Source organism: Phyllostomus discolor, chromosome 1 (assembly GCF_004126475.2).
Source record: "Phyllostomus discolor isolate MPI-MPIP mPhyDis1 chromosome 1, mPhyDis1.pri.v3, whole genome shotgun sequence".
NCBI lineage: Eukaryota > Metazoa > Chordata > Mammalia > Chiroptera > Phyllostomidae > Phyllostomus > Phyllostomus discolor.
In genome coordinates this window covers 23977384-23994907 of record NC_040903.2, presented here as the reverse complement: position 1 = coordinate 23994907, position 17524 = coordinate 23977384, and the positions used below count along the sequence as shown (strand labels likewise).

The window sequence follows — 17524 nt, the reverse complement described above, 5'->3', positions numbered from 1 at the left end:
TTCTCATCTCTGACTCCTGAGTACTGAAGTGTCCTAGCCCCATCTCTCTCCTTGCTCCCTTAGCGATTTCATTGAGCCCTATTTTATTTTTTATTTTTTAAAGATCTTATTGTTGGGGGAGGGGAAGAGAAAGCGAGGAAAACATCCATGTGTTCCTTTCGCACGCCCCTGCACGAACCCTAGGCATGTGCCCAACCCCGGATCAAACAGGCACCACCTGAGCGCCGGATATTGCCCAACCCACCGAGCCACACCAGTCAGGGCTTATTTAAAAAATACCGTCCATTTACTCTTGACTCCCAAATTGGTATCAGAACCTAAGACTCTTGTACCAGCCTTCTCTTGGACATCTGATAGACTTAGTCTTGACATCTCTAATCGGATTCTAACGGACGTCTCAGACAACCTGTGCAACACCGAACACCTCACCTCCAGACCTGTGCCTGCCAGTCTCCAGCCTGGGAAGTGGCCTTGGAATCATTCTTCACTTTTCCCCTCACACCCTATATCCAGTCCTGTTGACTTTACCTTGAGAATATATTCAGAACCTAGCCGCTTACCACCACCTCTACTCTTGGTCATTTTTTTGTTTTGTTTTGAGATTCTACACAATGTTTATTTGGCTAGTGTTTCAGGGATTTGGTAGTAGCACTAACATCCTTGAGTATGCCCTAGAAAAATAATGCCTTTTTTCCTTAAAAAAACAAAACAAAACCCGGCATCATAAATAGACTATCATATTCCCTCATTTTGGATCTCCCGACTTTCTATTTTCAAATGCAATTACAGTCCTAGTATTACTGGAACCCCAGGGCTTGACGTGAGGGAGTGAGGGTCTGCTTCCACATTTGCACGGAGTCAGGTCTAAAACTGGAGATAGGGGTGGAGGCGCATTCCTCCGGGCCGAGACTTAAGCGCTCAGGGCTGGATACCTTTTTCTCCTATGCCTGAGCCTCACAGCTCTCCCCTGGTTCCCCTGCACTGCTAAAAAGGCGCCCCCCAATCCGCCCCATAACAGGGGTCTGCATTGAACCATTATAAATGGTCGTTACGGTTCTTGCCTTTCCCGCCTCCCCCACCTGCCGCCCCTCCCTGCGCGTACACCATGTTAATGGCCAAGAGGCAGTTTGAGCACTTCGCGGCAATCCCTTCTCCCTTCACACGCGATATCCGGATTAGGACATCAGCATCAGGGGATTTCCGGGACTGTTTCCTGCGGTTGTTGGGGAAGCCATCTCCCGAAGTTTTGGGTCCACAACATTCCTGAGACCCAGATTGCCAAAGGCCCACGAATAAAGAAACAAGACGGGGTGCAGCGGAGGGAGCTCCAAGGGCGGCCACAGATGTCCTGGTCCGTGCGCCGACAGGGTTGTGCCAAGCTGTCCCCCAGGCGCATTCAATGGCTTCAGCTCGTACCCCAACCACACATCTGCAGGGAGCAGCCGAGAAGCCAAGAAGCCCACAGGGCGGGCGGCAGCGGTGCAGCCAGCACGTAGTGAGCGTGAGCCTACCCAGCTCTGTCCTGCAGCTCTGCCCTACCTGCCTCACCCCTTTAGCCCCCTGCTCAGCCTTGACCGCTCGACCAAGATGTTCTGCTTCAACAATGATTATATGGCGTCATCCTCCCCCTACAACAGCGTCTCGCCGTCCGAGGGACAGTTTCTTCTACAACCTTTCCCCTGCCGACTCCATCTCCAGCTTGGGCTGTCCCGTCAATGAGCAGGTAGGGCTGGCTTTGCGCCGCAGTGGGGCCCGGGGCTGAGTCACCCCCAGAGAAGGCACGAGGCAGGACGCCCTGGAAGACTAGTCTGATAACTCTTTCGCCGGGAAGGGAGGTTGCCCCAGCCAGAACGGATATGTCTTCGGAGGCCGGACCTGTTCCGGACGCATGCACGCTTGTCATAGTAAGAATCAGTGTCGGTCCCTGCCCCGCTGCCCCGCCCCAGGCCCATTCTGAGCTGCCCTCCATCCAGCATTGACTGGTTGCTGACATTCGCTGGGGCAAACGTGTCCCAAGCAAAGACTCACTAGCTCACCATCTCCACTCTTCCCCTGTTCCAATCCACCATTATCTCTTACCTAGATTACAGCAACTCCCCCTGTTTCTTTTCTTGCTCCTTGTTACAGCTGACAAGAAAAAAAAGTTTTAGGTGTCCTAAATTAAAGTACAGCAGGCAGGAGGACAGGAAGAACAGACAAGAAGTTAATCTGTTAACACAGCTGCAACCAGCAAAAGATTGCTCACATTCCTGTATGTATACTGAAACTTTGGATCAGCTTCCAGGAGGCTATTTCAGCTCCTGCCTAAAAGGAGGGGCTAGCCCACCCCCAGCCTCTACCGCATCTTGCTTATGCATGAACGTTCCAGGCTGCTGCTGACAGCCAATCCAGAAGCATCAAAAATTCTCCCTCATGGACTCTGCACCTCTCCCAGAACTGTCTCTGCCACACCCCCACCCCATCTATCATCTATAGCCAGTGTAAATTCTTTCAAAACAAAGTGTATCTTTCTTCCCCAAACCCACTGTATAAAAAATTCCCCGTCAGCTCCAGGGCTGTGGGACACGCTTGAGTTTTCCATCTAGCCCTGCCACTGCTACTTCAGGTTGCATGCCCCAGCACCTGGTCCTTTTTCTAGTTAGCATATGGCTCAGTAAACCCAGAGAATCTTTCACCTTTGTCATTTTTTTGTTTAACAAAGTATATTCACAAAGAGTATCCAGAGTGATTCTTTTAAAGTGTTGAGTTAGATCATGTCACCCTTCTGTTTCAAACCTCCCAGATTCTATCTCACACTGAGAAAGAGCCACAGTTCTTACACTGGCCTACTAAGTAAGACCTACCTAATCTGCCTCTTCCTTTACCTCCTTGGCCTGATCTTGGGTGATTTTCCCCTTGCTCATTCTTTTCTAACCACTCTGATCTCCTTTCCTGATCCTCAAACAGGCCAGGCATGTGCCCACGTCAGGCTTTTTGCATCTGCTCTTCCCTCACCTGGATTTTGCTGCCTCACTTCTCCAGATCTCTGAAGACTTCCCTAAGCGCCCTATTTACAAGTGTAAGCACTCTCCTGTCCTGCACCCCCGGGCAGCCCCTTCCCCGCTCTGTTTCCACTCCACAGACCTTTTCACTTCTGACAGGCTGTTTCTTCCCTACCTGTTCATTGGCTTTTGTCCCACAAAAATATAAGCTCTATGAGGACAGCAAAGCTTATTTTGTTCTGTGGTGACAGAGTGCCCGGAACAGTTTCTGTCCACATTAGATGCTCAGTAAGTATCTGTCAAATGAGTAAGTTTCTGGGAACTTTTTGCTGCTTCAACAAATCAGTCATGAACATTTAAAACTATGATTGTACAGGGAATAAAAAGCATAAATGGTAGGTACAAAATAGACAGGGAGAGGTTAAGAATAGGATGGGAAATGGAGAATCCAAAGAACTTACACGTATGACCCATGGACATGAACAAGGTGGGGGAATGATGGTGGGAGAGGGGTACCGGGTGGAGGGGAATAAATGGGGGGGGGGGAATGGGACAACTGTAATAGTATAATCAATAAAATATACTTAAAATAAAAATAAAATGATTAAAAATGGTAACAGCCAATGCTGGGAAGAGAGTGTGAGATAAGTGCTCTCAAACACTGTTGTTTATAACATTTGACTAATAATTCCATCTTGGGAAATCCATCCTAAGGAGATAACCAGAAATGGAGCCCTGGCTGGGGGCTCAGTGTATTGAGTGCCGGCCTACAAACTGAAAGGTTTCTGGTTTGATTCTCAATCCAGACACACATCTGTGTTGTGGGCCATGCAAGAGACAACCAATCGATATTTCTCTTTGCACACCAATGTTTCTTTCCCTCTCTATCTCCCTCCCTTCCCTACTCTCTAAAAATAAATAAATAAAAAATCTTTTAAAAAAGAAATGGAGATAAAGATTTATATATAAACATACCTATTTTTTAGTAGTTAAAAAAAGTCGAAGCCCTGGCCAGGTAGCTCAGTTGGTTGGAGTGTCGTCCCTTACACCAAAAGGTTGTGGGTTTGATCCCTGGCCAGGGCACACACCCAGGTTGCAAGTTCCATCCCCTAGTTGGGGAGAGTACAGTAGGCAACCGATTGATGTTTCTCTTTTCCCCTTCCTTTCTCTCTAAAATTAATAAACATATTCTCAGATGAGGATTAAAAAATAAAGAATCTAAATATCAAACATTAGAGGAATGGTTAAGTACATAGAGATATGTCCATATGATGAGATATGTAGTAACCATTAAAATAATGTTAACAAGGAACTTTTAACAATGTGCAACGCATTTATAATGTGATATTAAGAAAAAGTTGGGGAGGGACTTCAAGTCAAGATGGTTTGGCAGAAATGGCTCACCTCTTCGCACAACCACATCAAAATTACAACTAAAATATAGAACAACCATCCAGAGTTGTTAGAAAATCAAGTTGAATGGAAGTCTGACAACTATAGAATTAAAAAAAAAAACACACACACATCCATCCAGACTAGTAGGAGGAGCACAGACGAGGAACCCATGTGTGGTAGATAAAAATTTGGGAGGGATACCTCGGGTGCAAGCAGTCGCAGCCCCACATCAAGCCCCCCAGCTCAGGGTTCCAGTGCCAGGAAGGTAAGTTCCCACAACTTCTGGCTGTAAAATCCAGTGGGGATTGAGTCTGTGGGAGAAACTGCTGGAGCCCCAAGCAGTTCCTCTTAAAGAACTCACATACGACAGACTCACCTACTCAGACTCACTTCCTCCAAGCTCCAACACCAGGGTAGCAGCTTGAAAGGCACCAGTGGCACAATGGAAGGCACTGAAGTGTCTGGCATCAAGGCAGGCAGAGGCTACTATCCCTTTTCTAAACCTTCCCACCACAGCCACAGAGTCAGCAAGCTGGTACCATATCTGAGACTCCATCAACCTGGCTAACACTGTTTGACCTGCCTTGGAGATCCCAAGAGACTGATCCCCCAGCTATGGGCCCACCCAAGCTGCTTTTTCATATGAATGGTTAGAATTGGCTCATAATACAGAGCTTCCTAAATTGTCTCAAACAAGCAACAGCTGGCTTCAGTGAGCCCCAGGCCAAGCACTAGCAGCAGCCAAACTAGATTCACAGTTTGGCTTCGCCTAGAAATCTTCAAGCCCAGCACAAGTAAGCAGCCATCTCAGATTGCTTTATAGCTCTAGCAGAGTGGCGTCCCCGGCAAAACACAAGTGGGGGCTGGCCTTGCCTTCATTACCTAGGAAACCCCAGAGCCAACACACCTGCAGTGGACAGCTGCAGACCATGTCAGAGCACCACCACCCTGCCCCTGCACAGCTGATCTTCCATGGAGGGCAGAGGTTGCTGTTAAGTGGTCAAAGTCAGTCCTTGTAGCTGATTGGCCTGGGTAAATCCCTCCATTGATTTGCCAACAACAACCAAGACTCAACTACTAGAGGAGGGTGTATTCAGTCAACAGGAAGGGTGCACCTTGAGTACCCAGCTTGGGTGATAGAGGAGGCTGCACCACAGGACCCTACAGGACACCTACTACATTAGGCCACACTACCAAGACATGAAGCCAAAGCAGCTCTACCTAATACACAGAAGCAAACACAGGGAGGCTGCCAAAACGAGGACACAAAGAAACATGGCCTAAATGAAAGAACAGATCAAAACTCCAGAAAAAGAGGTAAATAAAAAGGAGATAAGCAATCTATCAGAGTCAGAGTTTAAAACACTGGTTATAAGGATACTCAAGGAAATTAGTGAGGACCTCAGCAGCATAAAAAAGATCCAGTCAGAAATGAATGTTACACTCATTGAAATAAAGAACAATTTACAGGGAAACAACAATAGAGTGGATGAAGCCATGAATCAAATCAATGATTTAGAACATAAGGAAGCAAAAACAACCAATCAGAACAAAAAGAAGGAAAAAGAATCCAAAAAACAGGATAGTGTAAAGAGCCTCTGGGACAACTTTAAGAAGTCCAACATTCTCCTCATGGGGTGCCAGAAGGGGAAGAAAAAGAGCAAGAAGTTAGAAATCTATTTGAAAGGATAATGAAAGAAAGCTTCCCTAATTTGGTGAAGGAAATAGACATGCAAGTCCAGGAAGCAGAGAGAGTCCCAAACAAGATGGATGCAGAGAGGCCCACTTCAAGACACCATAATTAAAATGCCAAAGGTTAAAGATAGAGAATCTTAAAAGCATCAAGAGAAAAGAAGTTGCTGTAGTTACCTACAGGGGAGTTCCCATAAGACTATCAGCTGCTTTCTCAAAAGAAGCTTTGTAGGCTGGAAGGGATTGGCAAGAAGTATTCTGATATGAAAAGCAGACACCTACAGCCATGATCACTCTACCCAGCAAAGCTATCATTGAGAATCGAAGGGAAGATAAAGAGCTTCCCAGACAAGAAAAAACTAAAGGAGTTCATCATCACCAAGCCATTATTATATGAGATGTTAAAAGGACTTATTTAAGAAGAAGATCAAAACTATGAACAATAAAATGGCAAAAATACATATCTATCAACAACTGAATCTAAAAAACAAACTAAGCAAACAATAAGAACAGAGATAGTATCATAGATTAGGAGACTATTTTGATGGTTGCCATATGGGAGGGGTGGTATCTGGGAATTGGTGAAGAGGTGAGGGGATTAAGAAGTACAAATAGGTGGTTACAGAGTAGCCATGGGGTGTAAAGGACAGTATAGGAAATGGAGCAGCCAAAGAACTTACAGGAATAACCCATGGACGTGAACAATGGTGTGGGGATGGCCTGGTAGAGTAGGGGGTGCTGGGTGGAGAGGGAGCAAAGGGGAAAAATCAGGACAACTGATTTTTTTCAGTAATAGCATAATAGCATAATTTTTCAGTAATAGCATAATCAATAAAATATAATTTTAAAAAATTGAAAGAAGTTGGATGCAAGACTATTACAGCATGAACTCAATTGTATTAAAAATGTCTAGCAAGTGGAGGTGCTTCTTTTGGGGAATGGCATTTGAGGTGATTATTGTCTTTCGTAAAAAAACAACAACAAAATTTTCTATACTTGACGAATTTTCCACAATGGGCTAACACTCAGTAAGGAGCCTACTCCCCTCTTCTTTTGTTCGCATTACCTGGAAATGTCATACTTCACTGTATTTGAAATGGCCCCCAAACCTCACCTTTCATGGCCTCCTGAATGTGTTTCTCTAGGTAGTACTTTCGGAGCTCATCATTTTCAGGAGCCGGGTCGTCGATGCCATTGGCGGTGATGTAAACATCCAGGTCCCCATAGTTCCTCCGGACCCAGCTCAGCACCTTCCGCTCTCCCCAGGGCAGGACGGCCAGGCGGCTGGGGGAGCTCAGGCAGGTGATGTCCTGCAGAAACTGCACGTCCCTGTCCGCGTCGTAGTGGCTGCCGGCCCGGCGCGCGTGCATCACAAACCTGGTGGTGAAGTGGTTCAGGGCGTAGAAGTCGGCGGCGCCCTTGACCAGACTCCTCTGCTCCTCCGTGAACTGAGGCAGCGTGGAGCGCGACAGCCCTTGCCTGTTCTTGAAGGCGATGTACTCCCTCATGGCCACGGGGTAGTCCCCGGTCCTGAAGAGCGGTTCTGCGAACCAGGCGATTTCGAACTGCAGGAAGCGCTCGGCCGCCTGCCGGTGCAAGTCCACGTAGGGGTTGGCGGGTTCCGCCCAGTCCGAGTGTAGCGACAGCGACACCGCCCCGCGCTGCGTGGGCCTGTACAGCCGGTCGTAGAGGTGCCAGGCCAGGGCGTGGGCGATCAGCAGGTTGTGGGCTGCCCGGTATGTGTCATTACCAGTGTGGTTGTAGATGTCAGTCAGCCGGTTGGGCTCGTTGATGGTGATCCAGAGCTTCACCAGGTCCCCCAGCTCCTGGAAGCACAGCCCTGCGTAATCCTCGAAGGCCTTGGCCAACGAGGGGTTCAGCCATCCCCCACTCTGCAGCAGTGGTGGGGGGAGGCCAAGGTGCGCGTGGGTCGGGTAGTACAACGTGACCATTGGGGAGATGTTGAGCTTCAGGCCCTCACTGACCACACACCTGTAGTACCTCAGAGCTTGGCGGTTAACAGCGGACAGGTTGCCAGCGGGAAGGATCGAGGCCCAGTCCAGAGCAAACTTGTAATGGGTGACTTTCATCTTTGCCAACATCTCGAGCTGTCTTCTGATGCCGACAAAATCGGTGCATTGACGTGGCCGAGTTTTCAGCTTCACTCCGTCCACTCGGTGCAACACTCTGTTGCCTGTCACGTTCCACACATACAGGTGAGGGTCCGTGAACTGTGTGGAGGAAGCCACCAGTTCCGGCTGTGAAAAACAAGCACATTCAGGTAAAGCACACTCACATGGACAGGCTGTTAGGGACAGGCTGTTAGGGAGGCCTCATCCTACAGGGTCCTAGGAAGTAAGGCCTGCTTGAGTGTGGTTGGTAGGATAATAATATGGGTGTAATAATTTATAGGCTTTTTAAAAAAAGATTTTATTTATTTATTTTTTAGAGACAGGGGAAGGAGATAGAGAGGGAGAGAAACATCAATGTGTGGTTGCCCTTCACATGCCCCCAGCTGGGGACCTGGCCCGAAACCCAGGCATGTGCCCTGATGTTGGGCATCAAACTGGCAACCCTTTGGTTCACAGGCCTGCACTCAATCCACTGAGCTACACCAGCTAGGCATAATTTATAGTTTTAATTTGAACATTTCACCTAAAACGTCATATGGTGAGCTTGAGTGTGATATTGTTATGTACAGAATTAACATGCTTATGATTTTGCAGTAAAAGGTTTTGTAATTAAGTAAAGGGACATTGTTCATGCCAGACCCTGTATTTTTCCTCTCACTGACAATAAAGTACATGGTGCATATGTCCTTTATAATGACCTGTGTGTTCCAGGTGTTCTGGTGATGTCAGAGAAAAGGCCTGTTGGATTATTTTCCCTTCCAGTCCTTGAAATTCCCAGGGAGACAGGGTGGGAACCACACCTGGCTTGGAAAATAAGTTGTTTTGCAGAAAACACTGACAAGCTGTTTTCCACTTCATTTTTCCTAAACACGTAGGTCATGTCATGGGGTCTCATGTGATTCTGTTCAAATGCATCAGGATATTGGCCTGGTTCCCTCGGTTGAAAGGAATCATGAACAATGGGCCCTTCAAATACCGCTGTAGATTGAAGGCAAAGTTAAAATTCCAGTGGCAGAGGATTTCACTGAGATCAGCACCTGGGGTGAGAGGAGGCTCGCTGATCCCAAACACGGTTCCTAAAAGAAGCCTGTAGGATGGAGTAGGGGATGAGGCCTTGCATTTGCTGATTGCAAATCTCTAACACGCTCTGTTTGAATAGTCTAAGTGGTGTCACCAGACATGCACCATTATATTCTCCCCACCTGTGTGTCTATGAGGACATAGCATTTATTCATCCAGCTGGAGAACATGGAACACCCTCTTAATGCAAGCTACTTGGATTATGAGCAGAAGGAACAGGAAAATACCTGCCAGAAACTCCCAGGTTGACTCTCTGATCTGATGGTGTCTCATTCCCTGCCTCTCCATCAAGGAGACAGCCCCGGACTACTGTTCTGCCCCTTTGACAGGCAGGCTCGGAGGCTCTGTATGGTGACCGAGCAATCTCACTCACCCCGAGGGTGTGCTGCGGGGAGGCAATGGCTCTGGGAAAGTGCTCTGTCAACTCTAAAGCAGTGTACAAACATAAGGTAGACATGACTTGGGTTTGGTTTTCCCTGGTTGGAATAGTTGCCTGCTAGGCCTTTTACTCTAAATTAAAACAGAAAAAGGCTTAAGAAAAAAACATGTCCAAATGCAAAGATTAATGAGAAAAAGTAAAATTTTTTTTAAAAATGACTTGTTTTATGTACTTGTTTTAAAGTACTTTTCTTCCCAGGGCTGAATTTAAGTGCACCTGGGAAAAATAACAATTAACCTTTGGTAAATATTTTCCCTCTAATTGTTTTCTCGTGTGTCATTTTTCATAGTCTAATTACAAAACCATATCACTGCTCTCTTGCCATCTGTCAACCAGTTATCTAGAACATTAAACTGAGAGAACATTGATCAGGTGAGCATGAAGTTAAATCTGTATATAATTATTTGGGTAAAACCCTCCTAGCCTAGATGGCCAGTTGCAGTGCTTTGAAACGCCCGAGCATCATGGTAATGATACAGTGTTTACAAAGGGCAATCTTGCCATAGGTAAGGCCAGATCAAATGAAAATGCCTTACTTTTAAAAAAACCTCCAGAAAGCCCTAGCCAGTGTTGCTCGGTGGGTTGAAGTGTCATCCCATACACCAAAAGGCTGGGGATCCGATCCTGATCAGGGCACGTGTGGGTGGGAGGCAACCAATCAGTGTTTATTTCTCTCTCTCACATTGATGTTTCCTCTCTCTCTCTCTCTCCCCCTCTCCCTCTCCTTCTCTCCCCTGCCTCTAAAAATCAAAAAACATTTTTAAAAAACCTTCAGAAAGCATTAGTCTTAGCAACTGGGTATAATTAATCTGCCAGGGATCTAGATAAAAATGACGCAGCCTGATCTCAACCCTAGCACCCAGAGCTTGGTTCTAAAATTCTATTCCCTGCGAAAATGATCCTGAGCTCTTTGGAGAAAAATGGCTTTTTCCAAGCCTGGGGCAGGAAAAGAGTGAGACGATGCTCATACACCTTCTACCAGAACAATAAAGAAGTACTTAAAAACAGAAAAGAAAAAGACAAAAGCTTGAAGGAGTTCTTTTGACCAAATTTGAGATAATTTGAGCATCAAAGGGTCTAATGAAATAAAGACAACAGTGTGTTATAACACAAGTGAATTTTTAAAAATTACCTCATTAATTTAGAATTAATAATCTAATTAGAATTTCACCATGTTGCAATTTATAAAGTAACAATTCAGGCAAGATTCATGAATTAATATTAAGGCCATTGGGTGAAATGCTGTTAAGGAACAGGATATTTGTATGGTGTCAAGTTTCATCATTAGATTACTTTTTAATTACAAATAGAAAAGATACCTTTCAATTAAGAAGAGATCTGGCAAGCCCTGGCTGGCATAGCTCAGTGGATTGAGCGCAGGCTGTGAACCAAAGCATTGCAGGTTCGATTCCCAGTCAGGGCACATGCCTGGGTTGCAGGCCACAGCCCCCAGCAACCACACATTGATGTTTCTCTCTCTCTTTCTCCCTCCCTTCCCTCTCTAAAAATAAATAAATAAAATCTTTTAAAAATCTTAACAAAAAGAAGAGATTTGGCAAATGCCACTTTAACCAGGAAATTTGGTGACTACCACTTTTAACATCATTAACAATGAAACAAACGATCAAGTACCTTCTGATGCATATTGTGAATACACATCATCTATGTACTATTATTTCCAGAAATGGTTAACTGAATCTTATAAAGGAACAGAGAAATCAGTAAGGCATTCTATAAGCAACTGGCCTGGATTCTTCAAAAAAGTCAGTACTGTGAGGTTGAGGAGATTGCTCTGAATTAAATGAGGCTAAAGATGCATGAAAACCAATGTGATATCCTTGTTTGTGATCAGATTTTTAAAAATCTATAAAGAACATTTTTGGAACACTTAGGAAAGCTTGAATATGAATATTATGTTTGATGATATTCAATCAATACTAAATTTCCTGGGTTTGATAGTATTATAGTGAGGTAGGGGAATGTTTTTGTTCTTAGGGAACACATGTTGAAATATTTTGGGGTGAAGCATTTGCCACTTTTCAACAGTTCATAAGAAAGAGACAGAGATAAACCAAATGTGGCCACATGTTAACAATAAGTTAGTTGTAGTCCAAACTAAGGGAAGCTGACTTCTTGCTGGGCTGGAGTTGTGAGCATGAAACCCAGACCTAGCTGATTACGGAATTACTTTTCCCTGACCCAAATGATCAGCTCTTGATTCTAGGACTAGGACGAGGGCTGTCAGAATGGGGCAGACATTCACATCGCCCATGGATGTGGAAGAGAGGGAGGTCTTTAGGTGAAGGAGGAAACTGCAGGTTGGGTCATGTATGAACAGGAGCTCTTGTCTCTCTTGGATCTCTCTTTGCTGGGTCTGCAATTTTGGAAAATACAAACCCATTTGAAGTGGTAGGGGAAAGATGGCTGCATGCCTATGGCATGTGGAGGGGCAGATAGGAACTGGGTAGGTAGGTGGCTCTATAGGGGGCACAAGCTGAAGGTGACTCACTGTGTTTATATGACTCCCTGTATCTTTCCCCCTTTTACCAACTCTGAGCCTCTGAGTCTTGTTTAAATATCGACATGGTTTGGGATTCATAACCTGTGGATTTTGCCCACTCATGGTTTGGGCCCTTTCATCCAGTTCCATCCCTTGCACATCTTGTTGCCTTTCCACATGTTTCTAGAACAGGCAGTAGTGGGTTCTGTGAGGTGTTACAGTGTTCGGAAGACCGAGCTTGGTAACTAGACAAGTTACGTAACCTCCCTAAATTCCAATTTCCTTGTCTATAAAATGAGGGTTTTTAGATTAGGCAGAGAAAACGTGAGTACATCCAGGTAAATGCATGGCATGTAATATGAGTTTTAAAATAGTTATTATTATTTTGGAAAGAGCACTGTGCATCTGGGGCCTGAGAGTGGTCTGTTACAGTTCTGTTAACATTTGTGTGGTGTTGGGCAAGTCTCTTAGGTATCAATTACTGATTGATGTATCTCACTTTCCTCATCCATAAAATGAAGGATTTGGAATAGGGAGTTCCTACACCCTCACCTGGCTCTAAAAATGCATCTCACCTGGCTCTAAAAGTTGACCTTATTCATTCACTATGCATGAATAGTGAATTGAGTCTGACACTGCTCTAGTAAGGCACACAATAGGCAGCAAATCCTCAAATGTCTCCACCTCGTGCAGAGACAGTTTGCACCCTACTGGGGCAGACAGGTGGTAAATAAGAAGAATGTGTGGAGTGATTACCAGGGCCTGGGGGTGGGGGAAGTGGGATGATATTGGTCAAAGGGTACAAACGCCCAGTTATAAGATTAGTGAGTTCTGGGGATCTATCTAATCCACAGCATGGTGACTCCAGCTCATAATACTGTATTACATACTCTAAAGTTGCTAAGATGGTAGATCATAAGTGCTCTTACCACAAAAAGAAATGGGAATTGTGTAATGGTATGGAGGTGGTGGCTAATGCTATGGTGGTAATTATTTTGTGATATATACACATATCAAGTCAACAAAAGCTGCATGTCTTACACTTATGCAGTATTATTATATCAATTATATCCCCAAAGCTACCTGGAAAAGAAAAAATGTGTGAAGTACATAGTATGTTAGATAGTGAGGAGAGCTGTATACAAAAATAAAGACCAGGTAGCTTAATTAGAGCATTGTTCCAATACACCAAGGTTGGGGGTTCAATCTCAGGTCAGGACACATACAAGAATCAACCAATAAATACATAAATAAGTGGGGCACCAAATCAATGTTTCTGTTTCTATCTCTTCTCTCCCTATAAAATCAATAAGTAAAAATTAAAAAAGAAAAGTAAAGCAGGAAAGTGGGATGAGAGGTGATAATGATGAGGTTATGATTTTTTTTGAGTAAATGGAAGCCTTTTTGAGAACATGGCATTTGAATAAATGTTGGAAGGAGGAGAAGAATGAGGCATGTGGGAGGCCCCTCAGATACAGAAACCCCATAAGGCAAATTACTCAAATCTATCCAATAACAGGAGTCACTTAAATAAAGGATCACTAGTAATTTGCTGTTGGTGAAACAAAAATCTGTTAGAAAATTTTCCCTGTAATTTTGATACTGCTAACAAATGCCCCTGAGAAAAATAACTAAGTTCTCTCTAGACTGTGTGGTTCTTGGGGGCCATCTCTTCAACTCCATCACGAAGTTCTCCATCATGAAGTTCCCCGTCACGAGTTGTGTCGAGTGGAAGGCTCTCAGGAAGCATTAATTCTTCTCTTCCCCTTCCTTCCTCTTTCCCCACTTTCCCTTCATCGCCTCCCAGGAGCCATGGTATTTGATGTTGTCTGACAGTCATCTCTTAGCTGCCATTGAGTCAATGAAATCAAATATTGTATACTATGTGTCCCACTTCATAGCTCATTTGTAAGCAGCCACTTACCTTGAGGACAGACTCAGTGACACCCCAGGAGAAGTCGCAGGGGAACTGGCCCTGCATATCTGGGGTGGACTCTTTCAGAGTAAAGCCATTTTCTTGTACGATCTGCTTATAGTAATGTGCTGAGGACTTGGGCTTTCGCTCTTTTTGTTTACTATTAAAATCCACATAAAATAATCCTCGGCGCGTGGAGTACCCATCCTGCCATTCAAAGCCATCCAGCAGAGACCAGGCCGTGTAACCAAACACTTGTATTTTATCAAACCTTATTGCTGCACAGAGAGAGAAAGAGGAAAAAAAAACAACAAGAGAGATGTTGGAAGGCCTGAACACACTGGGTCATGTTTCTGACTTCGCTAACAACATGCCGGGGGACAGCATGTTGTGAAACCAACCTTTTGCCTAATTTATAGGCCCATTACAACAAGTAGAAAATTCATGTTTCTCTTTGAAAAGTGGCAGTTATTTTCATCCAGAACGGCCCTCCCCCAACAAGTGGATGACACAGTGAAAGGCTTAAACTAAAAATATTCGAGACTTTGTGTGCAAATCTGTGTCAGAGGGCATGGTAGTTCCTGGAACTCTTTGGGACAAGTGTCTGCTCACGACCAGGAGTTTCTCATCCCAAGTTTGGGTGGGTTCCCATCTGTGGACGAGCTGTCTTCTAGGAAACTATCCTTCAGGGACTGAAAGATCAGCTTGCAGAATGAACGTAAGTGAGTGTAAATACAAGGAGGAGAAAGTCGTACAGAACTCACTGGGCTCAGGGGCAGGAGGTGGGAGGGGACTGTTGGCAAGTTTCTTGACTTCAGTTTCCTCATTTGTCAACAGAAAAGTTTGGAAAATATGATCTCTCAGGGCCTTTCTGACTTTAACACTCGGATTCAATAACTTTCAGGAATTGGGTCAAAATGAGATATGAAAATCTGCAGCAGCAGTAAAAGCAACAGATACCCCAAATCAGCCAGGAACCATTTTTTTTTTTTTTTACTAAAAGCTTCCATTTCCCTCATACAAATGCCTCGCTTCTGCATTTTGGGGGTTTTATCACTGACACCCTTTTCTTAAAGGTAGACAATCTTGGCCACGAGATTTCCATTGGTGTTGTAGGGTGCTGAGAGTAGTAGGAAGTTAATGCCTGGGAAATGATTCCCTTCCACCCAGGTGTGTGGCACTGGCACAGGCCCAGGCCCCCTGCTCTGGAGGTCCCTGTGTGTGTGTGCCCATGCCTGGGCGTGGCTCGGCTGCACGGTGCCCCTTCCCACAGGTTGGGCAGCAGGGTCGTGTGCTCCCTGGGGACCCTTCCTGAAGGCCCTCTTCAGCAGAATCTGGGATTTCCCCCCAGGTTTATGTCTTTTAAAGAGAGCTACAGAGTTTTAGAAGGATCCACCGAGAATTCCTTTATATTTGCATGAAATGCAGCCCAACTCTGCAAGACAGAACCACCATAATTTGAGCTGATCTCCTCCATTATTTCAATCAGCCACCTGTAGATGTCACCACTTGAGTAATGGAAAAGGAATGAGGGGATAAGTAAGGGTCTAAGAAATATCCAGGGTCCACAGAAATGACTCAGCTTTGACATCCGGGGCTCATTCTCTGTCATCAGAACTTTTCATCAGTTAGACGTGTGGTAGAGTGAAAGGAGCAATTTCAAGAGAGCTGTTAGCATTTTAGACTAAAGCACTTCTGTTAAAAAAACTTCAGACATATCTTTCTTCGCTGTATGTCCTTTTTGAAAGAATGAAGCAGCATCTTGTTGCCAATTAAGGATGCATCTACAGTCTAAAATTATTTTGTTCTCAAGCTTTCATTAAAAATGGACATGAGAGTAACCTTAAAAAATTCTGTCACCATTGGACAAAAGGCCAGCAACAAGAATAGTAATTATATATTCAAAGGTGACTTTAATGGAGATACCTCAAAAAATTAAAAGTGGATCTGCCATTTGACCCAGTGATCCCACCGCTGGGAGTATATCAGAAGGAACCCAAAACACTAATTTGAAAAAACATAAGCACCCCTATGTTCACTGCAGTGTTATTTACAACCACCAAGATATGGAAGCAGCCCAAGTGTCCATCAGTAGAGAGTAGATAAAACAACTATGGGACATTTACACAATGGAATACTACTTGGCTGTAAAAAAAAGAAGAAAATTTTACCCTTTGCAACAGTGTGGATGGACCTGGAGAGCATTATGCTAAGTGAAATAAGCCAGTCAGAGAAAGACAAATATCATGTGATTTCACTCATATGTGGAATCTAATGAACAAACTGAACTAACAAGGAAAATGGGAACAGAATCATAGATGGAGAGCAGGATAGATGAGAGCTAGTGGGTCGGGGAGGTTAGGGGGTGAGGGGATTGAACAAAAAAAGAAAAAGGACTCATGGACATGGACAACAGTGGGGTGGGGGTAGGGGGGTCTAAGGGGACTAACTGGTAATGGAAAACAATACAATAAAGATGAAAAAAAAACAAAGGTGACTTTAAATATCCTATAGCATAAATATTCAAAAAGCTTTTAAAAAATTGAACTAACGGACAACCAACCTTGAAGAACGTGGTTGAGGGAATTCTTCATCATGTAGATGGCCGTGGTATCCTCCGTTTTCACATGACTGTTCGTGAACCAGCCATTCTCAGTGATCAAGACTCGGGGGTTGCCGTATTCCAGCTTAATCCAGTTCAGCACTTCTCTCAAATTGAGTGACACATTTTGTCCCATTTTCGCCATGGTGTTCTGGGGCTTGAAATTGTTGGGCCCAAAGGAAAAGGCAAAGAAGTCAGCTGTGCCCCTCACCTCTTTCTTCTCTGCCTCAGAGAAAAGGGGCAGAGCAGAGAGCAACTGCTTTCTCATCAGCTCCGGATAGTCGCCGTCCCCGTGGATGGGGTTGGCAAACCACCCGAGCACAGAGACCACGGACTGCTGGCACTTGAGTATGTCCTCCATGCTTTCCGGTCGGTTGGGTTCAACCCAGTGGGATCCCAATGTGATCGATAACCAACCTTTCTGACGTGGGCGGAAATTTATGTTGTAGTTATGCCAGACTTTCGAATGAGCCTAAGGAGAGGAAAATATTATTAACCTTTTTGGTCCTTACAAGGGCTCTGACTTGGCTGGTAGAAGGTCTTTTCATGGACAAATGAATGAAGGCAGCAGAGGGTGATGCAGGGAAAAACTGCCCGGAAACCCCGATGACCTCAAACTTGTTTCTCTGTCCACTTTCCCTCAAGCCCCTCCTGTAGGATGGCCGAAAGGCAGGCAGAGAGCTGTAGTCCAAACTCCATCTTACTTCCCTTCTCCCTGACCACCTTACCAGGGCCTTCTTGGGGCTGGGTGCAGGCCAGATATGATGTGGATTATGGGATTTCTTCCT

General features: G+C 44.9%; 1 protein-coding gene across 1 annotated transcript in view; it reads right to left on the bottom strand.

Moving 5' to 3' along the window:
- Positions 1–17524, bottom strand: part of KLB (klotho beta) — a 34457-nt gene that overhangs the window by 1197 nt on the left and 15736 nt on the right. The window contains exons 2-4 of the mRNA XM_028507068.2: positions 16698–17208; positions 14144–14412; positions 7183–8326 (exon numbers count right to left, since the gene is read on the bottom strand). Of these exons, the coding sequence (XP_028362869.1) occupies positions 7183–8326; positions 14144–14412; positions 16698–17208 (1924 nt within the window). The remainder of the gene's footprint in view (positions 1–7182; positions 8327–14143; positions 14413–16697; positions 17209–17524) is intronic.